This window comes from Salvia miltiorrhiza, chromosome 2 (genome assembly GCF_028751815.1).
Source record: "Salvia miltiorrhiza cultivar Shanhuang (shh) chromosome 2, IMPLAD_Smil_shh, whole genome shotgun sequence".
NCBI lineage: Eukaryota > Viridiplantae > Streptophyta > Magnoliopsida > Lamiales > Lamiaceae > Salvia > Salvia miltiorrhiza.
In genome coordinates, this window is record NC_080388.1 from 11,223,573 (window position 1) to 11,251,560 (window position 27,988).

At 40.3% G+C, this 27,988-nt stretch overlaps 1 protein-coding gene across 1 annotated transcript; it reads right to left on the reverse strand.

Annotated features, from left to right (window-relative positions):
• Positions 1–11,121: 11,121 nt before the first annotated feature.
• On the reverse strand, positions 11,122–19,820 carry LOC131007990 (uncharacterized). Its single transcript, XM_057934897.1, has 9 exons — positions 19,553–19,820; positions 18,622–19,377; positions 17,504–18,546; positions 17,032–17,414; positions 16,749–16,959; positions 16,223–16,705; positions 12,181–12,642; positions 11,316–11,822; positions 11,122–11,268 (listed from the first exon to the last, which is right to left on the reverse strand). The coding sequence occupies exons 1-9, from the start codon at positions 19,818–19,820 to the stop codon at positions 11,122–11,124; spliced, it is 4,260 nt and encodes a 1,419-aa protein (XP_057790880.1).
• Between the last annotated feature and the right edge of the window lie 8,168 nt (positions 19,821–27,988).

Genomic DNA, 27,988 nt, shown 5'->3' on the forward strand with positions numbered 1-27,988 from the left:
AAAAAGGCAACTTTCCAGCTGGATGCGCACTCCGGAAAATACTCCTACTCTCGCTGAATTCACAACTCTCGCCAGAGGAATGGATGTCACCAGGGTAACGGGTCGCGCCAGAGAAATGACGATTTCTCTGCTTGCGCCAGAGGAATGGGTTGCCAGCGGAATGGAGATTTCTCTGGCCTCGCCAGCAGAGCGGTGATTTCTCTGACTCCTCGATTCCGTTGTAATGGACTTTTCTCCCCTCTGCTCTGGCTATTGACTCCTCTGGTGATGACTTCGCTACACTGGCTTCTTGATTTCGCTGACTCCAGAGAAATGGCGATTTCTCTGACTCCAGAGGAATGATCATTTCTCTGCTCTGGAGACTTCGGTTCCTCTGCTCTGGAGACCAGAACACCTAGAAAATGCCAAATTCATCCAAAATTCTCCAAAACTACATTCTTCTATCTCGAAAGCCTAAATCTCCTGCAAAGCATAAAATACACCATAAATGCACCAATTTCCAGAAGATTATCTTAAAACATGCACATACAAACCCTTAAAAATAGAGTAAATTAAGCATAAATCAGGCCCAATATTAAAAAGCTAAACAAAACAAATACACCAACTATTATAAAAGATAAAAGGATAGCACCAAAGAAACCAAGTGCCTCCCAAAATTCTTTCTGGGCCGTGGGCCTCCTCAGCCACATTTGGCCTTTGGACTGTCGACCTCCCTGCCCAGACCTATCTCAAACTCAGCTCCATTCCCACCAACAGTTAAGCTTTCGTCTTCCTTCCCCAAATTCCCAGCCTTCTTCACCGCCGTTTCCGACGACATCCTCTATTTCCCGTCTCGCTTCTTCTACTTCTTTGCCCCCTAAATTAATTAGGTTCATGACAATACTCCCCTATTTTTCAGATCTTTGACCGCAAGGATGGACAACATCAAATTTCCGGCGAAGGATCTTCAGATCTATCCACTCTGCTGTCTCGGCACTACTCGTCGTCCACTGCACAAGGCCCTGACGGATCTCCTTCCCGTCACAAACAAGGGAGCGGTAGTCAAGAATAGAGAAAGGCACCACCTTGAAATGGCCGTCCACATCAACTACTGGAAGCTCAGTAGAAGGTATGATGTGTTTACCCAAGCATTTTTTAAGCAATGAAACGTGAAAGACTGGGTGAATTTTTGAAGAATCCGGCAGCTGGAGTCTGTAAGCGACCTCACCAATTTTCTCTTGAACTCTGTAGGTTCCATAATATTTCGCGGCGAGCTTCAAGTTCTTCCGGAGCATTACGGAGTTCTGCCTATACGGTTGCAGCTTAAGGTAAACAAAATCGCCAACATCAAAACTTCTCTCACTTCTGTGATTATTAGCATAAGAAGCCATTCTTTCCTGGGCCAAGATCAGATTTTTTTTTAATATATTGACCATGTCCTGCCGTTGTTAGACCCATTCTTTCACTTCTTGATTAGGAGAACTCAAGTACGCCTTTAGACCAGTGTGTGGTGGTGGAATTCCATAGAGAGCCTGATAGGGTGAGCATTTCAAGCCACTGTGGTAGCTAGTGTTGTACCAGTATTCGGCTAAAGATAACCACTTTACCCACTTTTTAGGAGTAGCTCCAGCCATACACCATAAATAACCTTCCAAACAGTGATTAACCCTCTCCGACTGACCATCTGATTGTGGATGATACGCAGTGGTCATATCCAATTTAGTTTCCATTGCTTTAAAAAGCTCCCTCCAATATTGGCTGGTGAAAACCTTGTCTCTATCAGAGACAATACTGACAGGAGGCCCATCACTACAAAAAAATGCACGATTACCGACGGCATTATAAGGCACGGCCGCCAGTGAAAAATGCTACCGACGGCGGCGCCGTCAGCAACTTTCCGTCGCTAATCGGCTCGTCGGCGCAATTAACGGAGGCGCCGCCGCCAGCATTTTCGCCGTTGAACGGCGGAGAGTTGCCGGAAAATTGCCGTCGGTAATTAGCGGCGGTGCGATAGCCGTCGGTAATTTCCACCGGACGGCGGTGGCGCACACGCCGGAGTTGGCCAAGGTATTACCGAGGCAATATGCCGTCGCTAATTACCGACGACATTTTGCCCTCGGTAATATTTTTTAATTTATTTATTTTATTTTATTTATTTATTTATTTATTTTATTGTATATCCACAATTTATTTCCGTATTTATACAGTATTGCATAATTTAGACGAACTTTCCAGTCGGTCACCCATCTTAGTTGTGCTCTAAGTCAAACACACTTAACCTTGAAGTTCTTTACGAATGGTCAACAGTACAGAACACTCGTATTATTGATATATATATAGTATCTATTAATTCATTTACAGTCTACTTCAATATACAATATCATATATATTCATAACCTTAGAATATGTCGAGATGATATACAAAAAATGTTGTTAATTACGGATTTGGCTCGTTTCCGTTATCTATTTTTATGTCGGAAAAATATTTATTTATTAATTTATTATTAATTTTCAATAATTTATTTATTTATTTTTTTATTTTATTTTATCAATCTAGTTTATACACCATAAGTATTTTATCAATCTAGTAAGAATGTTGAATTCTTACTAGGAATATTATCTTAGATTAGTGATGAGTGATAAGTGATGAGTGAATCACTAATCAAATTAACATTCTTAAGTTATAATTATAAGTTTCTTACTAAAAATCTTCAATTCTTAGTAATAATATTAGATTAGTAATGGTTGATAAGTGAATCACTAATCAAATTAACATTCTTACGTTATAATTATAAGATTATTAATAAGAATCTTCAATTCTTAGTAAAAATATTATATTAGTGATGAGTGATGAGTGAATCACTAATCAAATTAACATTCTTAAGTTATAATTATAAGTTTGTTACTAAGAATCTTAAATTCTTAGTAATAATATTAGATTAGTGATGATTGATGAGTGAATCACTAATAAAATTAACATTATTAAGTTATAATTATAAGATTCTTACTAAGAATCTTGAATTCTTAGTAATAATATTAGATTAGTGATGATTGATGAGTGAATCACTAATCAAATTAACATTCTTAAGTTATAATTACAATATGTGTTAAAGTACATATTCACCCCTGAAGTCGACACCGCTAGAGCATTGGGCTCCCCAGACTCGGTCGTGGCGCGTTGACCTCCCTGAACTCTCGGAAAAAGGGTGCAAATACACCCCTCCGTTATTTTACGGAGGGGTTTATTTGCACCCTTTTTTCGAGAGTTCAGGGGTGTATTTGCACCCTTTTTCCGAGAGTTCAGGGAGGTCAACGCGCCACGACCGAGTCTGGGGAGCCCAATGCTCTAGGGGTGTCGACTTCAGGGGTGAATATGTACTTTAACCCTTACAATATTATTAATATGAATCTTGAATTCTTAGTAATAATATTATATTAGTGATGATTGATGAGTGAATCACTAATCAAATTAACATTCTTACGTTATAATTATAAGATTCTTACTAAGAATATTGAATTCTTAGTAATAATATTAGATTAGTGATGATTGATGAGTGAATCACTAATCAAATTAACATTATTATTTTATAATTATAGGATTCTTACTAAGAATCTTGAATTCTTAGTAATAATATTAGATTAGTGATCATTGATGAGTGAATCACTAATCAAATTAACATTCTTACGTTATAATTATAAGTGTTAGGTCCCGAGGGTCTCGAATAGGTGTATGGGGGGGGGGAGAATACACCTATGGGATATTTTTACAAATTCCTCAATCAAAGGGATCTTAAGATAGAGATCTAAACGAAGCTTTACATGCAAACAAAGACACCTGTTGACTGAAAACAGTTTTGACCAAACAGGGTTGACGACTGATACTGAATGCTCTTCAGTAAGGAGTTATCAGTTAAGTCACTGGAACTTAACTGATGCACTTATGGGCTTCAGTCGAGTTTGCTAAAACAGAGATGATAACACTCTTCCTGACTATCAAATGATAGATCAGTCAAACTGATATCATACGCAGCGGAAATTAAACTTAGTTTCGCAATAGCCTCGGTTGAGCACGTTGTTGGTCTTAGGTTTCTCTTTGCCGTTAATCAGTATTCAGTTTATCAATTGAAACAACACAAGTAGGAATGTAAAACTGAAAGCTGTAAACAACACAGAGACTTTTACGTGGTTCGGAAAAACCCTTTCCTACATCCACGGTCGATTGATCAGACCAACAATCCACTCCGCAAGTGCTTAACAGGTGCACTGCAAACCAAACCGTGTACTTGCCGGGTGCACACAACCGTACCACTGAAGAAAACCCTTCTTCAGTACCCACACTTCACTCGTGTCGGATTTCTCTTGCTTAGCACAACCCGCGCTAAGACTCTCAGAGTCAGAAAACCCTCCTGAACTCCGAATCACTCAAAACACTCAAATCTTTCTTTTGGAAAGAAGGTTTGAACGAGTGCCAACTATACTGCAAAGAACAAGTTCTTTGTAGCAAGTTTGACCTTGGCTTCTGGGTAAACAGAGGTTTTCCTAAGGTCTAAGAGAATGTATGTAATCAGCAGTGACTGATTTTGGCTTTGGAATTCTCTTCTTCGATTCAAGCTTTGGGGAGGTTAAGCTTTAGGCTGAGTAGCAATTTCGGCAGAGCTTCAGCTTATGTTGTTGAATCGGTGAAGGTTGAAGTGATCCTCGAGCGCTATTTGTAGGAGAACTCTTGAATAGATCCGTTGGCGTAGAACGTCCTCAAGATCTCTTCCGTTGGAGAGCAATTCAAATTTGGGCTGAGGCTTCAATCTTCGAGGTTCCTTGTCTGGTGGAAACGGCTCTCTTGAGGGACAGGAGATGTGACGTCTTTGATAAAGTGACCACCAAATAGGAATGACCTCTGCAGAGATAAGATCCTGAGATCTCTACATTTAATGCGGCTGTACTCTTGTGAGTACGTGGCTTCCTTTGAACGTTGGAAGATCAGTCCGAGGAAGAATGTTCAACTGATACTTGACTTTAGTATCAGTCTGTGGCACGCATTAAGTAATCAGTTCCAAACTGATTCTTCAACTGATACTTCAGTTGGTATCTTCAGTCTTCAGTTTTCAGAACCGCATACTAAACTAGAAACGAACTCTAACACTTGAGTTCAAAACAATTCTAGTCTATTACAATTACGACCTATGAATTTTAGTGTCATCAAAATAGGGATTAGGATATTCCACAAGGTTCCCAATAATTTTCCCCTTTTTGATGATGCCAAAACCATACAGCAGTTCTATACAACAAAAAAAGACTGAACTCACAGCACAAGTTCTAAAACTGGGGTGAAAACAGTTCCCCCTTAACAATAGAACCTAAAAACTTGTACTTAGAGTTAAGAACGAAACAGTTCTAAAACAGAACAGGAGAAGACAGAAAAACATAATCAGAGCCTGGACAAAGAGTCATTGTCTTCAGGTTGAGATAAAAAAGAAGTTCTTTTCATTAATGAAAGACTGATAATACATCAATCTAAGTTACAATTTTGAACAGAAAAGAACAACACTGAAAGACAGAAGACAACCAAAAGACTCAAGGTTTCTGATTATACAACTTGAAGACTGCTTCCCTGATTTCTTTGGCTGCATGGGAGTCTGGATTCATATTCCAGATCTTGCAGATGGCTCTGAACTCTATCTTGATTTTGTCTCTGTTGACTCCATTCTTGATCCTTGGTGGAGCCACAATCTTCTTCATAGGATCAGGAATGCCCGTTTCGAGTCTTCTTTGAGCTTCTTGCATTTTTAAGACCAAATCTCGTTCTGGCTGCTGCAACAGGATATATTTCCAGGCATCATTTCGGTAGTCTCTATCACCTTGGATGTTGACGAAAACCATCCACTTGGTGTAGCATTCCTTTGTCTTCTCCCACCAGTCATTTAACTCAGATGGTATCCATTTGTCTTGACGCTCAAACTTGTCCAAGTATGATACCATCAGTCCTTTACTGAAGTAGTGCTGGAGCCTTTGACCTTCCAGCAGGCTTGATGCGAAATCGAGTTTCGTCTTCTTGACCTTTGGCTCATTTGATGAGCTTTCTTTGGCTCTTTTTTTGTTTAGATCAACTGAGGCAGTAGTAGGAGCAAGCTTTGAGATCAGATCATCAGCCTTGGCAAAGTCAAAGTCCTTCTTCAAGGATGGAGGAATCCAATCCTCTTCCCTTCGGTCGCGCTGCTTCTTCATATCCTCTTCCCCATTTTTGGCATCATCGGGAAGGAGTCGGCTTTTCAGCTCTTGAAGATCATTAAACATCTTCAGAAGAAGGGCAGAGTCAGGGGACTCTTGAGGACGTTGGAGTTGCTGTTCAACTGCTGCAAGGCGAGTCAGGATAGGGTGCATTGTTTCTGCAACAAGCAGTCTGACTTCAGTTGAAGGCATGAACGTTTGCAAAAATTCGAGTTCCAATTTGTCAACCCGAGTTTTGAACTCATGAAGTTGCGTCTTCGTCTTGATCTCTGTTTCAAGAAAGAGGTTACACAAGTCATTGTGGTCCTTCTTGATTTTGGGAAGACGTTCGTCTGGATCAATCATTTCCTTCTTGAAATTGATAAGAGCAATCTCCTCATTTAGCAAGTCGATTTTGAGCTTATGTATCAGATTGGCATGATGAATCATGTCGTTCGTTGCCTCTTGCTGAATTTCTTTGAGTTTCCTTATAAACTTTTCTCCGTAGATGTTCTGACGTTCGAGTTCATGATGAAGTGACTCGATTTCATGCTGTTGATTGGAGATGTGCTCGAGCTGGATAGCGATCGGATCTTCTACATCTTCGGGAATCAGAAACTGATTCTTGCGCGGTCGATTGTGTTTCCAGAGTGTAAGGAGCTCATCAGTGTCTTTGTCTGAATCGAATAGAACAGGTCCTGTTGGGAGAGGAAGCTCAACGTGTTCTATCAGAATATCTGGATTAGCAGAAGAGATCTGTGCTTGTTGAGCATTAACGGGAGCTTTTGAAGTGGATGCCTTGGCGTTGCTCAGAAGTGCAGGGCATTCAACTTCTTCTTCAGCAGGGAGCTGAGAACTCGTTCGCTCTTGACTGATAGAAATGCCTTCGAATAGTGTAGGCTCATCAGTGTTCAAGAGGGGTGGTGATGAAAGCTGAGGAGACTTGGTGATGTCCTCGACTCGTCCTTCAGAGGATGAGGGATCAGCATTGTCAGCTGATTTCAGTTCTGCTGTGGGCGAAGAGCAGAGAGGTGCATCTATTTCAATGACACCGGGTTGATTGTCTTCAACTGAGGTTGATGGAGGAGTTGAGACCAATTTCAACTGACTGATCGGATCAGTCATCAGTTGTTCAGAAGCGGCAGGATCAGCTGCAGATTTCGCCGGTGGAGCAGAGTCGTATGCTGGAGCTTCTTGGGGATCCTGGCAATGTGGTGATGAGCTGAGTAAATCAGCTACTTGTTCAAAGATGAAGGGCTCTTCAGATGCCTTCGAAGTGCCAGCATCATCATTGGGATATCTTGACTGGTTGAAAGAATTCAGATAATTCATGGCAAATCTGTCAAAGCCATAAATTACATCCCAAACTTTCTCAATTTGAAAGAGGCTGATCAAGGATGCCTCTTCCATTTCGAATGAGTCTTCGGCTTGATTGCTGTGAAGACTGTTGATCCGAGGATAGGGTGTTGTCTTCAGAAACGTATACGTAAGAAGTCTGTGTAGATTCTGATAGACTTCTCGTGATGTATCAAAATCACCAAGGAGACGTTGAAGGTGATTTGTAGCATCTCGTTGAGCTTCTGATTGTAGTTCAACGACTTCTGGAATTTTCTCTGAAAGACCAGTAGAGACTGGTTCAGGGGTAATTTCCAAGACAGCTTTGCCTTTGGATTTTGGTGAGATGGGCTTTCTGGAGGATTTTTGAGGGAGGGTGGAACGGGATCGGCAGGGCACATTCATGTGAGCAGGAGGATTTGATGGAGGGGATTCAGGGGCGTCAGATCCAGATGATTGTGGGGAGGAGATATTGATTACCTTCGTCTTCGGAGAAGGTTTGGGTTCTCTTTTTGCAGGTTTAAAGAGACGAAGACTGTCTGTGAAATCAATCATCTTTGGCCATTGCACAAAGCTATACTTCTTTGTTCCTCGGATGATAATCTGGGAAACCCTGTTCCCTTGTCGAACCATTGTCGCAGGCCTTGTGTTGTGAGCTTCGTTGTAGAGAAGCTTCAGATAAGCTTCTTCCCAGTTGAAGGATTCGTTCTTCAAAAGAGCTGCCATAACATTCTTCTGGGTTGAGAAGCTTTGTCGGGGGTTCCGGTTGCACCTATCCAGCATTTCTGGATGATCTTGCCCAGCATGGCATACTCAGGATGAAGGTGGGAAAGTGTGACTTGGCTTTCCGTCGATTCAGATTCATCCTTCAGAGCAGACTTGAGAGTCTTGTTAGCTTCCTCCTCAGTCAGACTGGAGAAAGAAGTTCTACTGTTTGGGAGTTTGAACAGTTTTCTGACAATCTTAGAGACGTTGAGAGTCTCTTCAACACAATCTGTCGCGGTGTAGACGCTGATTTTCGAGATGAGCTCTCCGGAGTTGTTGAATTTGAGATTCTTATAGAATTCTCTGACTAGATCATCCAGTCGGTATTTCGCTTCACTGGTGACGAATTTGGTCCATCCGTGTGAAGGAACCATATTTTGACATATGATTCACGTGCCCGTGATCCATTTCGGATATCAAACGAATACATACAAAACCATGTGCCTATAGCAAGAGGATAGAATCTTACTTGCAAATCCGGCAATGATCGACTCCAGTGTTGATCTTCCAACTTGTTCCCACGGCAAGACTTGACGTTGGGTGGCAACGATCTTCAAGTCCTCTCATTTTCCTAGGGAAACGCGCCGCTTCTCACTTTCTGTGCTCTCACAGATTTCTCTCTTTTTTATCTCACGTAATGTCACAAGTAATTAGAATTAGGGCCGTACCTATTATTTATACTGGGTATTAAAACCCTAAATAATAAGCCCATCATCTAATTAAACTAAAACAAAGCCCAAAGGCTTAAGTGAGAAAGAGATGGATGGACGCCCCATATGGAGTGAAGCCTTTATTGGGCTAAGCGGGGATCTACTAGCTTGAATAAAGTTTGGCCTCCCAGTGCTCAATTTTCTTATTCAGCCCAGAATAAAATCGAGACACAAGTATTAATTTATTCCACTAGAAAATTAATACTGAATTACCTCTTTATTCTTTAGGTGAGTCGGGGCTAGTATTAGACTTAATTAATCCCCGTGTTTAAGATATCCAATATCCATTAATTAATTAATTCCTCTGACGATCAATTAATTAATTAATTAGTCGTTTGATTATAAACAACATCTCGTGTGCTACCACTTAAACTTATTATCGTATCGGAACTAATTCCACCTGCAGGGTTTAATACGATAAACTTATTAAGTTCCTCAAGAGGATATTATCATCCTGTTATTAGCAGGACACGGATCCTTATTGCAATATAATCGCATGTCAAATAATAATTGGTATCACCCAAAGTATCGAGTATATTGAGCTTCAAGAGAACTCTCACCCATGATAAATCAAAGCAATAGTCAATCTATTATTCACACCGATTAATCCAACTAAGGTTAAGACTATTTAAGTCACCGAGATCTTGATTCTTAATTAGTCAGAATATAAGAATTCATCTCATTGTGATCCTGTTCAATACACGAAGGTACTAGCATAAATAAATAGCCAAGACAAACTATTTGTCCATTTATGCTACAATCTAAACCAGCAACTCGTCCATAGTTGCCTCGATTGTGAACTCAATTTATATCTCAACTTTTTCCAATTATATGATCTTCTGTGATCTACAACACACCATATAATCTATAGTATGAGATAAATTGGACTATAATAGGATTATGCAATAACAATATTTCAGATAGAAGAATCACAGTGAACAAATGAATCAATGTATACAAGCATAAAGTCTTGCTTTCAGTATACAACCCTTCACCGTGCTGGTTGAGAATTGTCAAAACTTTCGCGTATTCAGGCTTCTTCTCGAAGGAGTCCTTGTGCACGGACTGTTCGTATCTGACTTCTTTCTCGATCAGAGCCTCCTTCTTGTTGTCGTTCTTCTTGATGTTAGTCTTGGCCATTTCAAGTTTGAAATCTGTGAAGAAGAGAAATTTTGCAGAGAGTAATCTCACAGTAGAGTGCTGTGGATTTTGGAATTAGAGAGAGTGCAAAAGTAATGGATGATGGAGGAGTGAGTGTAATGAAGGAAGTGTGATCGTGGAAGATGAACAATTTCCTAGGGCAATTGAAAAGACGTGGGCAGTTTGAAATCTGCGCGCCAAGTCAGGTTTAATGAATTTTGACGTCCGTAATTAATGCCCGTCAGAGGAATACCTTAAAATAAGAGATCTAAACTGATATGGAATATTAGACATGATCTCTTGCTGAAAATAGGCGGCGTACAATGCATGCAATGATTTGAAAAGAAATGCCCAAGAAGAGGTGTTCAGAAATTAAAAGTCTGAAACCTAATACAAAGTCGCCAGTTAATCATTATGCTACACAAGTCCTAATTTTCTTTATCAGTCAAGGATATATAAACTGATAAACACAAGTTCCCAACAATCAGTTAGGAAAACAGTAAAAAACTGATGATACTCAACCAGAGTTCCCCCTAAATTGGATAAATCATTATCAACTTAAACATTTAGGCACAAGGAACAACAATTGAGCAAGAATAGCACAAGTAAATCAGTTTCGAATTCATTTAAAGACAAAGTTGCATGAAGGTGTAGAAGAACAAAGCAAGACAGAATGAACAAAGACAACCTAAGAACATCATTTACAAAATGAGAATTTTCTGTTCAGATGACATTCCTGGATCTTCCCTTGTCCTTAGTTTATGCGGAGCTTCTTGCTTGGTTTCCTTGGAGGACTTCCTTTTGATTCTTCAGTCATTTTCCCTTTTCCTTTATTGTCTTCTTCTCGTTTGTCTTTGTCATCGGACTCAGGAACACCGCTGTACTTATTCTGCATTTCCAGTTGCTGTTGAAGATGCATGACTGTTGATTCAAGAATAGCCATTTTGACATTCAACTCATAAGTTGATTCATCTTGAATGATCAGTCTTTAATAAAGCATTTGAGTTTCCTCATCGTTGAGAGGTCTTGCAGGTGTTTGATCTTCAGCAGCTGTTTCTTCACCTCTTGCATCGGCGGGAGCAGTCTGACGCGGTGGAGACTCACGGTGGACTTCAGTGTCCTCAGCATCATCTTCCTTGAGAAGACCTCTGGAAATCAGGTAGTATCCCAGAGATTAGTGACTTTGAATTTTTCAAAGACGCTGTTCTCTAAGGCTTCCAGTTCCTCTTCAGTGAGAACTTCATCAATCTCCTTGTATTGAGATTTGGGCAAGGTTTTGACAAAGATGAAGAAGAAGTAGTCGACAAGATCCTGGAACTCAACGGGATTCAGGGTTGCAATGATTGAGGGAAAGGTGGTTGTGACACAATGTTGGGCCAGTTGTATCACAAAGTCTATGAGAATAGCAGTTTGATTGTTAGAGGATGAGGATGCAGCATTGATGTCAGCAGGCTTATTAAACTTCGCTTTCTTGTTGAATCCTTCTAGGCAGAAGTGGAAGAATCCTCTGAGAGGAGGTTCTTCTGTATCAGTTCCTCTGTTGTCAGTTGCTCGTGTCTCATTCGGCTGTAGATTTCCTTCATCTTGTGGAGGAGCAGTGGGAGACTGTTGCTGAGATGTTTCAGTGCTTGGAATCCGCACTTCTTCTGAAGCTTTTTGTGTAGCTTCTTCAGGATCCGCTTTGGAAGACTTGAGGATTGTCAAGAAAGATCTTGACTGGAGATGGTGAACTGTCACGGCTTCTTTTGATTGAGCCTCGAGTTTTGTAGCGAGGCTCCGTAGTGGATAAAAGGGTTTCAGCTGTCAGACTGACGTTCTCTTTATTTGAGCTTTTCTGTCCTTCGAACAGATAAATGGTGGAAGACACTTGGGTGGTGTTCTTCTAGAAGCAACGAGTTTATTTCACACTGTGAAGAATCAATGATGAAACTCTGGTTCCCTGACGAAGATGCTTGGTGGAGTGAGATTCCTTCCTTTCTTCAGCAAGGATTTGAGGATAGGCCTTCTCCTAGTTGAATGGGCCTTTCTGGATCAGGGCAATCAGCACCAGTTTGTGTGGTCTCGAGAGATGACCAGGAGATCCAAGAGTGCCAAACCAGCATTTCTTGATCATTTTGGCGATTGGTCTGAGATGAGGATGTATTCTTGATATGCTCAAAATATTTGTGATGTTGAGGTCGGCAGGAGCATTACTCATCAGCGCATCTCTCATGAGATTTGTGGCTTCGTCACCGGTGAAGAATGGTGCGGGTCCATCAGTTGGGAGGTTGAACACTTCCCTTGCAGCTTGTGAGATGTTGATGGAGACCTTCGTGGAACCTGAGAAGTTCTCATCGGTGAAAACAGTGATTTCTATTCTGAGATCACCAGTTGACTCATCAATCTTGATGTTGTCATAGAATTCTCTGATGGTCGACTTGTCGAGAAGAAACTCCGTTGAGCATTGAATGAACTTCGTCCATCCATGGCGTTCCAAGATTTCATTAATCTTGTTGAACTCGGCAAGATTCTGGAGTCCCTCAGATGTTACAATGGATTCGTAACATACAACTTGTTGAGATGCTTATTTTGCCATGTGGAATTTGAAGTGAAGAAGATTTTTGCAAAAATCTGTAAATTGGTTCTCACAGAGATTGAACTGTGGATTTTAACTGTTAGCCTTGAAGAGATACCAGGAAGAGATAGCACACTCAAAGAGTTTTTGCACAAAAGATTTCTCTGAGATTGAGTAAATCCTTTTGCGAAGATGAAACGTTTTTGTAGAGAATGTGAAAGATCGTGCTCAAGGCGGTTTCAATAAACTTTTGAAATCCGTGCAAATAGAGACGTGGCACGTGGATCAATCCGCTTGTTAGTAAAAAGGGCGGGATCGTGTGATCGTGTGTCACCCATTTTTGAACGAAGTTTACACGTGTCAATTAAAAGGAATTAAAGTGTAAATACAATGACACGTCAGATTAAACACATTTCAGTCGAAAAAGATAGAGAGAATCAATCATAAGTACAAGTGAGTGTGTTGAGAGAAGCTTACACAGTGACTATCACTAGATTAGTTGTTGACTGAAGTGCAAGTTCTCCCTGGAATGTATGACTGGTTCTCCTTCGGTTACTAATCTGTCGACTGTTGCTGCACGTTCCTTTCTCGTTTCATCATTTTTCTGAACTGAAGTGTTTCTTCATGAATCACTTCTTCAAAGACTTCTGACGTCCTTTTGAATTCTGTCTCTGTTTCCTCGAAACGTAGCAGAAGTTCTTATTTTTTAGACTGAAGCAGTCTCAGTCTGTTGATCAGTCTGCGCTCTTGAACATCTCTTCTGTCAGCTTCGTCTTCATCTGAAATGAAGTAACGCATGACGAACCTTCGAGCATCTTGCACATGATCGATCTCTCTGATGATCTGTCTGTGCTCCCTAAGGAGATTTTCAAATCTCATTCTTAGGTGTTGATACTCTAGCCGAGTTTGATCATATCTGCTCGTTCCTTCTGATTGAGAGTGGGTTAGACTCTAATTTTCTTCTGGAAAGATGAATCTGTCGTCTTGGTCAGAATCCAACGTCCCAATCTCTAGTCCGTTGACTCCTCGAAAGTATGTGTGGACATAGTCGCTGGAGGAGTCTTTCTTGTTCCTGTACATTTGAGGGAAGGCAAGGAGAAGCACACAGAAAACAAGAAGAGAACACGGAGCAAGCACTCTAAAGAGGAAGCTTAGAGAAAAGATTTTGATCAAAAACAAAATACCCCCATTAGGATCTAGTTCAGTTAGAACCTAATCAGATACAGAATGTTCTTGCGAACAACCTGCTCTGATACCAATTGTTAGGTCCCAGGGGTCTCGAATAGGTGTATAGGGGGGGAATACACCTATGGGCTATTTTTACAAATTCCTCAATCAGAGGGATCTCAAGATAGAGATCTAAACGAAACTTTACATGCAAACAAAGACACCTGTTGACTGAAAACAGTTTTGACCAAACAGGGTTGACGACTGATACTGAAAGCTCTTTAGTAAGGAGTTATCAGTTAAGTCACTGGAACTTAACTGATGCACTTATGGGCTTCAGTCGAGTTTGCTAAAATAGAGATAATAACACTCTTCCTGACTATCAAAGGATAGATCAGTCAGACTGATATCATACGCAGCGGAAATTAAACTTAGTTTCGCAATAGCCTCGGTTGAGCATGTTGTCGGTCTTAGGTTTCTCTTTGCCGTTAATCAGTATTCAGTTTATCAATTGAAACAACACAAGTAGGAATGTAAAACTGAAAGCTGTAAACAACACAGAGACTTGTACGTGGTTCGGACAAACCCTTTCCTACTTCTACGGTCGGTTGATCAGACCAACAATCCACTCCGTAAGTGCTTAATAGGTGCACTGCAAACCAAACCCTGTGCTTGTCGGGTGCACACAACCGTACCACTGAAGAAAACCCTTCTTCAGTACCTACACTTCACTCGTGTCGGATTTCTCTTGCTTAGCACAACCCGCGCTAAGACTCTCAGAGTCAGAAAACCCTCCTGAACTCCGAATCACTCAAAACACTCAAATCTTTCTTTTGGAAAGAAGGTTTGAACGAGTGCCAACTATACTGCAAAGAACAAGTTCTTTGTAGCAAGTTTGACCTTGGCTTCTGGGTAAACAGAAGTTTTCCTAAGGTCTAAGAGAATGTATGTAATCAGCAGTGACTGATTTTGGCTTTGGAATTCTCTTCTTCGATTCAAGCTTTGGGGAGGTTAAGCTTTAGACTGAGTAGCAATTTCGGCAGAGCTTCAGCTTATGTTGTTGAATCGGTGAAGGTTGAAGTGATCCTCGAGCGCTATTTGTAGGAGAACTCTTGAATAGATCCGTTGGCGTAGAACGTCCTCAAGATCTCTTCCGTTGGAGAGCAATTCGAATTTGGGCTGAGGCTTCAATCTTCGAGGTTCCTTGTCTGGTGGAAACGGCTCTCTTGAGGGACAGGAGATGTGACGTCTCTGATAAAGTGACCACTAAATAGGAATGACCTCTACAGAGATAAGATCCTCAGATCTCTGCATTTAATGCGGCTGTACTCTTGTGAGTACGTGGCTTCCTTTGAACGTTGGAAGATCAGTCCGAGGAAGAATGTTCAACCGATACTTGACTTTAGTATCAGTCTATGGCACGCATTAAGTAATCAGTTCCAAACTGATTCTTCAACTGATACTTCAGTTGGTATCTTCAGTCTCCAGTCTTCAGTCCTTCGTCCTTCAGTCTTCAGTCTTCAGTCCTTCGTCCTTCAGTCTTCAGTCTTCAGAACCGCATACTAAACTAGAAACGAACTCTAACACTTGAGTTCAAAACAATTCTAGTCTATTACAATTACGACCTATGAATTTTGGTATCATCAAGACAAGGATTAGGATATTCCACAAGGTTCCCAACAATAAGATTCTTACTAAGAATCTTGAATTGTTAGTAATAATATTAGATTAGTGATGATTGATGAGTGAATCACTAATCAAATTAACACTCTTAAGTTATAATTATAAGTTTCTTACTAAAAAACTTGAATTCTTAGTAATAATCTTAGATTAGTAATAATCAATGTTTAAATTTTCACTTGTATTTCAATATATATTTAATTTTAATATTTTTGTATTATTATCTTTGACCAACTTATTAGATGATAAATGAAAAACAAATAAAAAAAATAAAAAAAGGTAAAAAAAAAAATTTAATTACCGACGGCATTTGCCCTTGGTAATTTACATTTGCCGTCGGTAATTAGCGGCGACGCCACCGCCGTCGGTAATTTCCACTGGACGGCGGCCGGATCTCACCGGCGGTGGTGATTTGCGGCGGCCGGATGCCATCGGTAAATAGCGACGGCAATTGCCGTCGGTAATAAATAATATATATTTAAATTAATATATATTTAAATTAGCGACGGCGAAACCGCCGCTAATTAGCGGCGGCTATTTTGCCGTCGGTAATGCGCCGGTAATAGGCAAAAGGCGGGTCGCCGTTTTTGCCGCCACCGTGCCGTCGGTAATTTTCGGCGGCGACGCCGCCGTCGCTATTTTTCATCGCTATTTATGCGTTTTTTTGTAGTGCATGGAGCTTATAGACATTATCCAAGAATAGCTTGGCCACGGTTTGAGCAGTAAAAGGATGAGATAAGGCCAGAAAATGTGCATATTTGCTGAGTCTGTCAATTAGCACCATGATAACATCCTTTCCCAAAGACTTAGGAAGACCCTCGATAAAGTCCATGGTAATATGAGTCCAATATTTGTCTGGTATAGGGAGTGGCTGTAATAACCCTGGGTAGGGAACATGCTCAGACTTATTTCTTTGACAAATATCACACTGTTGCACCAGCTCTTCCACATCTTTCTTCATGTGCGGCCAGAAGAAAAAGGACTTGAGTCTGACATAAGTACCCCAGACTCCAGAATGCCCCCCAAACGGTGTATTGTGTACCTCTGCCAGAATAGTCTGCCTTAAACCATCACCAGAACCCACAACCACTCTTCCCTTGTATTGTATAATTCCTGAGACCACAGTGTACTCAGCATAAGAAGCTGGGTCAATAGGCTTATAAAGTAGCACCTGGGAGAAGTAAGCATCACCATTATAGCTATGCTTCACCCACCCTTTGCATCCACAATGGTGTAACTGTAGTAAGGGACTGACATTCCACATCAACTAGAGGGTATCTAGATAGGGCATAGGCTGCCTTGTTCTCAACCCCCTTTTTGTACTGAATTTCATAATCCAACCCTAACAGCTTTGTTATCCACTTCTGTTGTACAGGATTCATAATTTTCTGGTCCAAAAAATGCTTAAGAGCCTGTTGATCAGTCCTAATGAAGAACTTATGCCCCTGTGAGTAAGATCTCCACCTTTGCACTGCTATAATAAATGCCAAGAACTACCTTTCATAAACTGATAAGAGTTGATTCTTAGGACAGAGGGCTTTACTCAGAAATGCTATAGGTTTATTGCCCTGCATTAATACAGCTCCCACCCCAATTCCACTAGCATCAGTCTCTAGAATGAAAGGTTGGGTAAAATCGGGTAATGCCAAAACTGGAGCAGACACCATAGCAATTTTAAGTTCTTCAAAAGCTTTATTGGTCTCTTCACCCCACTTGAAATTGTCTTTCTTTAATAACTTAGTGAGGGGTCGGCTGATCAGCCCATAATTCCTGACAAACTTCCTAGAATAACCCGTTAACCCTAAGAAGCCTCTCAACTGCTTAACATTCTTAGGAGTAGGCCATTCAGGATACCTTTTGAGGATCAGTAGCCTCCTTCCCTTGAAATGATATGCCCCAAATACTCAATGTTTTGCACTCCAAACTGACATTTACTCATTTTAGCAAAGAGGGTGTTAGTTCTCAAAACCTCTAATACTGCTCTCAAATGGACCAAATGATCATTCCAGCTTTTACTATAAACCAAGATATCATCAAAAAATACTAACACACTGTTCCTCAGATATTGTTGGAAGACCTGATTCATCAAAGATTGCAAGGTAGCAGGAGCATTGCAGACCCCAAAGGGCATCACCAAGAACTCAAAGTGCCTATGGTGAGTTCTGAAAGCAGTTAGATACCTGTCTTCTTCTTTCATAAGTATTTGGAAATACCCTGACCTCAAATCCAATTTTGAAAAATAACATGCACCATGTAGCTCATCCAGTAGTTCATCAATTAAGGGAATAGGATAGTCATGCTTGACTGTGAAGGAGTTTAGATACCTGTAATCTATGCACATGCGCCACGAGCCATCCTTCTTTTTAACTAGAATAGCTGGAGATGCAAATGGGCTCCTGCTGTACTGAATTATGCCTGCCTCTAACAATTCTTTCACAATTTTTTCTATTTCATCCTTGTTCTTGTGTGTGGTTCTGTAAGGATATTGGTGTTTAGGCTCACTCCCAGCCTTAAGCACAATCTGATGCTCGGTTCCTCTGATAGGTGGCAAACCCTGAGGCTCCTCAAACACATCCTTGTACTCCTCCAACAACTCAGAGATAGCTGAACTATCTGGGGTCGTGAGCTCACTGGTTTGGTGCTGAATCAGGTACATCTCTGCCACTTCACCTAAGTTGTGGTGTATTAGGTGAAATAAGTTATGAACAGAAAGCATTTGAAATTGTGTTTGGTTAGTAATTGCTCTCAGCTTGACCTTTTTTCCCCCAGTATAAACAGTAAAAGTCATATTCTCATAGTCCAAGCTAATAGGGGTGGAATATTTCAACCAGTCACTCCCTAAGATCATGTCATACCCCTCATTTTTCAATATTCTGGGTGAGAATGTGAACTTATGGCCTTGAATTGTCCATGTAAAGTCATGAGCCCTCCAGTGACTTATCAATTTATGTCCAGTAGCACCCTTGACCAAGATTGGTTTATCTTTCTCAAGAGGAACATTTAACTCTTTTGCTACACCTCCCCTTAAGAAGCTGAGGGTGCTCCCAGTGTCTAAGAGGATCCTCAGTTATCTTCCTTCAAACTCACCTATAACCCTCATTGTAGTAGAGTTATGATGACCCAACAGTGACTCCATTGTCATGTGGACCTCATCCAGTTGCCCATCATTCTCATAAGTTAACTCTACTTCCTCATCTGTCTGTTGGAGATGAGCCAGCTCTTGCTCATCATCCATAGTCATATACAAGACCTTGTGCTTGCATTTATGACCAAACACATATTTCTCATCACAATTGTAACACAATCCCTTCTCTTTTCTGGCAGCCATTTCAGCACTAGTCAGAAGTTCGATAGAGGTTTTGGGATTGCTGGGAGTATTTGACTTATGCAGCAGGGCATCATCAGGCCTTTTATAGTTGTTACTCTGACCTGAAAAGGGTTTGGAAGGTGGCCTAACCCTCTTAGACAGGGCCTCCAAGGTAAGTAGCTGCTGCTTCCCTGTCTCAACAGCCTCATGCAGTGTCTTAGGCTTAAATAATAACATAAATCCCTGCATCTCCTCAGAAAGACCACTGATGAAACTTGCCACAAAATATTCCTCGGAATAATTCATGCTATTGCTGAGTAACAAACAGGCCCTAAGTTCTTCAAACTTCTCCACATACTCATCATAGCTGCCTGATTGTTTGAGATTTTTGAACTCTATAACCATTTTTCCTTCATTCAAATCATCAAATTTAAGAGCTATTTCCTCCATGAACTGCTGCCAACCAATGTTAAACAAATTTTCACAGCCAATATTTTGTATCCAACTCAGTGCCTTGCCCTCAAAATTGTGCACAGCTAACTACACGATGTTTTCATTACTCATAGCAGCAGAGAGTTTGAAATAGGTATTGCATTTAATAATCCAAGCTCTTGGGTTAGTGCCATCAAATTTAGGAAAATCAACTCTATGATTATTATATCCAGAATTTGGACCCAAGAGTGAAAGGAGTAGGTCTAGAATTTGAGCTACCCTCTTTCCTGGATGTGAATGGGGATGGTCCCAACAGAGATGATCCCATAGGTTCCTTGTTGTTGTTAAACCCCATCATGAGCGATTTAAGCTCCCCCATGGATTTTGCTAACTGATCATATTTTGTGTCAATTTTCTGATCCAAAACCTTGAATTGCTCATTGATTTGATTTTCTAATGCTGATCTGCTTTTGGATTCAGCAATCAGCTGCTGCTCCAATTTCTTATGTGAATCCTGCAGCTCCTTAACGCGTGTGCCATCTGCCATTTCCACTAGGATCTTTGCTTATGAAAGCAACAGAACCTAGGCTCTGATATACCAATGTAATAGCCTGTACTATTACTTGTAATTTTTCTGGGATTTTCAATACAAAATGAAGGAGATTGTGTGTTGATAGATATTAAAGAAGATAGGAGGAAAAAGGTAAGATAGAAGATGAAAGATAATTCATTTCTTAGGGTTTTCTCAACCCATGCACGTACAATATATATGCTCCCCAAACTAAGGAAAGTGGACCCAATATTAAAAAGCTAAACAAAACAAATACACCAACTATAATAAAAGATAAAAGGATAGCACCAAAGAAACCAAGTGCCTCCCAAAACTCTTTCTGGGCCGTGGGCCTCCTCAGCCACATTTGGCCTTTGGGCCATCGACCTCCCTGCCCAGACCTATCTCAAACTCAGCTCCATTCCCACCAACAGTTAAGCTTTCGTCTTCCTTCCCCAAATTTCCAGCCTCCTTCACCGCCGTACCAAATTCCCAACCTTCTTCATCGCCGTTTCCGGCGACTTCCTCTATTTCCCGTCCCGCTTTTTCTACTTCTTTGCCCCCTAAATTAATTAGGTTCATGACAAATGTCCCAGCAGATATTATGGCTAGCCCCCACACGCCGAAAGGTTGGTGGAATTATGGGGTTGATCTTATTCGTGACGCTGTGGTACGAGATTTAGCGGTGTATAACCATGTTCGCTGTAAGTTTTTATCTCTCTTTTGTGTGGCTGCTTGCTCCGGTTTTTGGACAAACTGTTGGCGGGTGTGTTCGCTGCTGCTGGTGCGGCGACACCTTTTGGCCGTGAGTGTTTCGGTGTTTGAGGTTGGAGCGCGCCATGGCTTTTTTTAGATTCTGGGTGCGCTTAACTCTGGAGTCATGTTGTTTGCGTTCTGTTGGGGTCTCCGTGTTGGCTGCTTTTTGCCTTCGATGTTGAGCTTTTTTGGTCGCCAGTTGAACTGTCATGGTAGAGTTGGCGATGAGCGTTTCTATTCTTTTTCCTTGCTCAGGAGGTTTGTTGTCTTGAGCTTCGTTGGATGCTTCTTTCGTTGTTGTTTCTTTGGGGTTAGCGGGGTTCGGATGATCTTAGGGGCAATGGTTAGGCCGGAGTTCCCGAAGTTTTTCCTCGCTGCGTTCTCGTTTTGGTTGTTTTGCTTCTTAGATGAGTACTCTTTTTCCTTGCGATGGTTTTTCCCTTTGGGTTTTCCATGGCAAGGTTTTAATGAGGCTCGGCCCTGAGTTTGCTCTGTTGTGCGCTCCAGGGTTTTTTAGGTGTTTTTCCTTATTTTTCGTCTTTTATAAAAGCATATTTTAATAATTTAGTCATCGGTATATTTAATGAAACATGTAATTACATATTTTTGTCTAAAACAATCATAAAATATTTTTCAGAGCGTATATACAATATTCACTTACATATTTATTTAATGAAATATATAATTACATATTTTTGTCTAAAATGATCATAAAATCTTCAGTTAATTTATATACGATATTTAGTAAGCCTAAATAAAATTATTAAAAATATTAACATTGATCAAGATTTATGATTTTATATGAATTTTTAACAAAATTATTTATTTATTTATCTATCTTTCTATCTTTCATGAACATTCAGTGCCCTACTTTCAGTTTTCATTATTTTCTATATATTATTTTCTTTAATTTTAATTTTATATGTTTTAAATTTAATTTTATAAGTATTAACTAGAATCCATTTCATTTTATTAGGGTATAATTATTTTTAACATTTAATTTCACTCTTGATTATTATTATTGGACTGATAAATCTAAAGTTATGGGTGGTATATAATTTTGCTAAATTTGAATTTTTGCAAATAAAACTTTAGTATGATTCATAATATTATAATACTCCCTTCGTCCACGAATTAAAACCCTCCTTGCACTTAAATTTTTGTCCACCAATTAAAGTCCTATTGTGCTTTTTGTACTCTTTTACTCTTCTTCTTTTCCTATATTTACTACCATTTGCCACTAATGGATCCACCTTACAACAACTTTATCATTTTTATATTCTATATTATTACACTTTATCACTAGTGGACCCACCACACAACACCTTTAACACTTAGATCAACTACTTTATCACTTTAGTCAACTACCCTTATATTTCACCCACAACACATTTTTCAGCTTTCTTAGTCTTCGTGCCCGCCCTTAAATGGGACTTTAATTGGTGGACGGAGGGAGTAAATTTTATTTAATATCATTAAAATAATAGATATAATAGTGGAACACGATGATACACACAAAATTGTGAAACACTAGATTCTAGTATGATGCAAAAAATTTGAGCATGTCCATCAACTTTACATACTCCATTAAACTGCTTTTTAACTAAGGGTGCATTTACTTTGATGCATAAATTTATGCATGGAAAATGATGGATAACAAAAAATTATACCTTGAAATGTCTATTTTCTTTTCCAATATTTGACACAAAAGAGATGTTCACAATTTTTTCTTCCTTATTTTCACTTCAATGGTGGATAATATTATCTCTCAATGATAATATTATTCATTATTGAAGTGAAAATAAGGAAGGAAAAATTGTGAACATCTCTTTTGTGTCAAATATTAGAAAAGAAAATAGACATTTCAAGGCATAATTTTTTGTTATCCATCATTTTCCATGGATAAATTTATCCATCAAAGTAAACGCAGCCTAAGTGTTAATATATAGCTATAAAAAAACATCCTTGAATTAGTACCAAATTCCCCCTATCGATGACGTCCCTATCGCATATAGGACCATATAGTCAGGATAAGCGTTGTTTATTATCTCAACGTGGCAAAATCGAACGAATTGCTCTCCCCCCCTCCGCCCGTGTTTTAACACCGTTAAAACGCCGTTAGAATTTTTTTTTTTTTTTTTTTAATCATAAAGGACCCTATAGTCAAGACCCCTATCGTTGTGTTTTCTGGCAACGATTCACATTCTGCGGCGGAGAAGGCCGCCGCGCAACTAGCCGTCACCTCATCTCTCAATTCCAGCGAGCAGCAACGAAGGGTATCTCCGCCTCTCGCCCTGGTCTCCCTCTCCCTTCGTTCGGTCGGACAGTAGCTCCAAGCTACCGCCGACCGCCATGTCCTAGCCCCTGCCTCCCTATCTCACACCGTCTTCTCTCTCCTCTGTGTCCTTGACCTGGCAGTAGCGGGAGGAGCCACCATACCGCACCCCCTCCCTCCCCTCTCTCTCTCATCTGGCTTCAATGGAGGTTAGTGCACGGCGGCGCCACCGGCGCCTAGCTACTGCTGTCCGTCGAAGCCAGAGGAGAGAAAGAGAGAGAGATGGGGCTTTGGACAATGGCTGACTCCGCTGGCCACTGCAGTCGCCGAAATGAGAGAGGGAGGCGACGACGTCTTGCCGTCACCAAGGAAGGAGACTTCACGAAGCGTCTGGGGTCGAGTCGGGGAGAAGAAGGTGACTGGTGGCGGCACTTCTCGCCGAGGCGATGGAGCAGCGGCGGTGACTGAGCTGTGTCGAGCTGCTCGTCGGGGAGAAGAGAATGACCGATAGAAAATGCCCCCTGCCGGAACTGAGAGAGAGAAGGAGATATGGGGGCCATCTTAATTACAAATTAAGAAAAAAATAATTTTTCTAACGGCGTTTTAACACGCGGGGGGAAAATTGGTTCGATTTTGCCACGTTAAGGTAGCAAACAACGCTTATCCTGAATATAAGGTCCTGTACGCGATAGGGACGCCATCGATAGGGGGAATTTGATACTTAACCCTATTTTTTTTGCGAACTTTGAGAATTATCAAAAGATACACAATTTTGGCTCATTTTATTCTTTCCCATAAAATATATTATTATAAAAAATTATCCAAATAAATCTTTTATTTAATTTTTTTTCAAAACAATATCGTTTTGATTACAAAATATATTTAAAAAAAAATTGTGTCACTCTGAATAATTGTCATTTATCATTAATTAAATTAATTAAGCTAGCTAGTTAATTATAAAAGAAATATTTGAATCATTTTTTTATAACAATATATTCTGTGGAAAAAAAATAAAATGAGCCAAAGTTCGTTTATTTTTTGACAATTCTCAAAGTTCGTGGAAAAAAAAAATGAGTCAAAGTTCGTGAAAAAAAAAATCAAAATGAGCATAAAGTTTGTGTATTTAGACGTCCATGATCTTAAATACATTGTGTTGATGTTGTTGGAAGTAAATTGAGAAGAGCAAGGAAGAAGTAGTTTTTTTTTTCGTTCTTTTCAGATGTGGGAAAAAAAAGTTAATGAAGTAACTAATGTAGAAAATGGAAGAAACACAAAGTTAACTAATCCTAAAAATGAAGTAATGTGCATTATTCTTACATTGAAACGACTACACTCACTTCATCTGAACCTAACCAAAGGTCGCAGGAGTTGAGGGAGGTTGGGATTGTCCCACTCCAATGACTCCCACCATTCTCTCTCTACAAATATCTGCTTTAGGGTGGGTGGTGGAGGATCATCCAAATGCACAGGCAGTTTCTTCGTCAATCTTGGGCACTCTTTTATGTGGATTTCTTTGATAGCGTTGCACGTTATCGTTGCCTTGCATACGCTCTTCAGTCGCGGCAGATCATGTAACAATAGCCTCTTAAATTTGTGGAGTGTTTCCAAACTTCTTCCTTCATCCTCGAATATCTCTTCTATTTCTCCACAACCCCGAATACTAATTTCTTTAAGGTTAGGAGCTTGATGTAACCCAAGCTTCCTCATCTTATTACAATTCACAATCCTTAGCCATCTAAGAGAGGAAAACACAGCTCCTATTACCCCTCTCTTGATCACCCCTTTCAAATCCTCCAACTCCTCCACCTCAATTCTTTCAAGAGTCTTTGAGATATGATATATTGCTGATCCTTGCTCATTACTCAGAATCCACTCCACTCCTTTGTTAGAATATTATGACGAGCATTGAGAGTTTGCCAACCAGAGCACGAAAAGCTTGATAAATTCCTAGAAAATCAGAACGATGTTTCATAAGATAAACCCAACAATATCGAGTATGATCATCAATAAATGAGACATAATATCTTGACCCCCCTTTTGTAAGTCTATATCATCAATAAGTATGATCATCAATAAATTTTGCAAGTTTACAACCACTACAAGAAGATATATCATGACTCTTGATGGACCCTAAGGATCCATTATTAGCCATATAGTTTAAACGAGAAGAAGAAACATGTCCAAGACGAGAATGCCATAAATAAAAACTAGAAGATGACGAATTCAAATGAAAATTGGACAAGTCAATACTAGAGGCAGCAACTCCTGGGGGTCGAAGATGATCCAAAATGTATAGTCCGCCCTGCCTATGGCCTGTCCCAATCTCCCTCCGAGAATGTAGATCCTGAATATGACAAGAATCAGGAAGAAATGTGACAGCAGCAGAATATTTATCACAAATTTTACTAACAGAGGCTAAATTCAAGGCAAGTTTAGGAATATGATAAACATGTGGAAGAGAAATATTATGTGAGATAACATGACCAATTCCAGAAGATGATATATGAGTTCCATCAGCTGTGGCAACAGATATGGAATGTGATGGACTAATGGAAGCAAAAGTATCTGCATTGGGAGACATATGGTTGGTAGCTCCAGAATCTAAAACCCAAGCAGAAGAAGAAGATGTACCTGTGGAACCTGAGGTCGACAAACCTGCTGCAGCAGTCATAGCATGAGGTTGAGAGTTGATGAACTTTTGAAACTTCTCAAAGAGATCATTTCCAGAATCTATCTGTGTAGATTCAGATGTGGCAGCAGCAGTGTGAGGAGGTTTGGGATGTCTATAAGATTGATTCTGGCCAAAAGTAGGAGGAGGACGACCAGCTGTAGTGTGTGACTTGTTTGCCAATTCAGGGCACTGAGCCTTCCAATGACCAGGTTGCTTGCAGTAGTTGCAAATGCTCGTATCAGAGATTGGATTCTTATTCTGATAATAGCTCGGAGGTCTTCCATGGCTTCTTTGTTGAGGACGAGAGTGAGCAGCCAATACAGATTGAGTGAGTGCTGGATTGGTGCCTTTAACTGTTCCTGACTTATGTCGAATTTCCTCAGCAAGAAGTTCACTAACAACAGAATCCACAGAGGGCAGGGGATTGCGATGTAGAATGTTGCCACGCAAGCCCTCAAAATCATCACGAAGAGCCATCAAAAATTGAACCAAGCGTTGTTCTTCTCTCCGAGCAATGTAGGGAGCAAAAGCCTTAAGTTGTATAGACTCAGTGAGAGCCAACTGATCCCACAAATCTGACATGGAAGTATAGAATTCCTGAATACTCATGTCCCTCTGATTGAGAGAACGAATATCCATTTCCAATTGATATTGTCTTGCAAAATTAGACTGAGTGTAAAGTTTCCCCAAGTGTTCCCAAACTTCTTTTGCAGTATGGGATCCTATTTATCAAGTAAACAGAGGTAAGAGTAGCCTCTCCCCAAAACTCATTGGGAACAGAGGCAGACAAAAGTAGAGAGCGGGCTGTTTCAACAATGTGACGATGCTTTCTTTCTGCCACACCATTTTGTTGGTTGGTGATTGGCATTGTTGTTGGTGATCTTGCTTGGTGTTTTGTTGAAGATTTGTTGGTTTTGGGATTGTCTGTTCTTATTTGGTTTTGAAACTTGTTTGGTGGTGTTATTTGCTACTTGTTTCATCATTATGACTTCCGAAAGAGACGACTCGCTTCAGTCTATTAATGTTCGTTTGAATGGAAAAAATTATTCTTATTGGAATTATGTCATGAAGAATTTTTTGAGAGGTAAAAAATTATGGGGTTATGTGTCTGGCACACATTGTAAACCGATTGAGGAGAAAAGTGAATGACCAAACCATTGTATTCAAAAACTATGTACTGAAAGTCTTCTCTACACCTTTAAGTAATACATGATATTAAACTAATAAACTAATATTCTAACACCCTCCCTCAAACTCAAGATGTCGCTGCGACGAGCATTGAGAGTTTGCCAACCAGAGCACGAAAAGCTTGATAAATTCCTAGAAAATCAGAACGATGTTTCATAAGATAAACCCAACAATATCGAGTATGATCATCAATAAATGATCATCAAAAAATTCTTCATGACATAACTCCAATAAGAATAATTTTTTCCATTCAAACGAACATTAATAGACTGAAGCGAGTCGTCTCTTTCGGAAGTCATAATGATGAAACAAGTAGCAAATAACACCACCAAACAAGTTTCAAAACCAAATAAGAACAGACAATCCCAAAACCAACAAATCTTCAACAAAACACCAAGCAAGATCACCAACAACAATGCCAATCACCAACCAACAAAATCAAATATCGAAGCAATTTTCAAGAAAATACCAAATATTCTGTCGGATCCGGAATTCCACAAACAGGTACATAAATCGAAGGAGAAGGACGAGACGAGTCGAATGGCGTCGACCGGAGCTCCGTCCAGTTCCGGACGCGCCGTCACGCGCCGGCGGAAGGCGACGGCGTCGCTGGAACTCGGAGGCGCGTGTGGGCTACACGCGCGGCTTCCACGGCCGATTTTTCGGCCGTCGGGTCGTCGGACGGTGGCGCTTCTCACTGCGTAGGAGGTGAGATCCAATTCCGGCTGAAAGTTTCTCGCTCTGATACCATGTTAGCTTGAGATTTTGAGGAGAAAAGTGAATGACCAAACCATTGTATTCAAAAACTATGTACTGAAAGTCTTCTCTACACCTTTAAGTAATACATGATATTAAACTAATAAACTAATATTCTAACATCCTTCACATCTTGAAATTGTCAACCTCTTGAGGGATCTTGGATTATTTATTTGTGGAAAATCATCTAGAAGGCAGATGCTCAAACCCTCACATTCCCTTATTGTTAGGTGTACTACCCCTTGCCCCAATACTTTCTCATCTTTGAGGTTGCACTCACACAAGCTCAACTCATTGACATAATTGTACCATCCCCAAATCTTGTTCCGTTATGTAGCGAGAAACAGGGAAGAAACGCTCCACCAACATTAGAGTACCGTGCAGTCCTACTTGTATATATCCGGTAGCAAGTATGATGCACCCGACTTCTAATAAAACACAGTTAAAATCATTCACATTTTTCATTGCTCCACTGAACTCCTCCAGCTGTTTCAGATTCTTGATTTCTTCCTTGGGTAC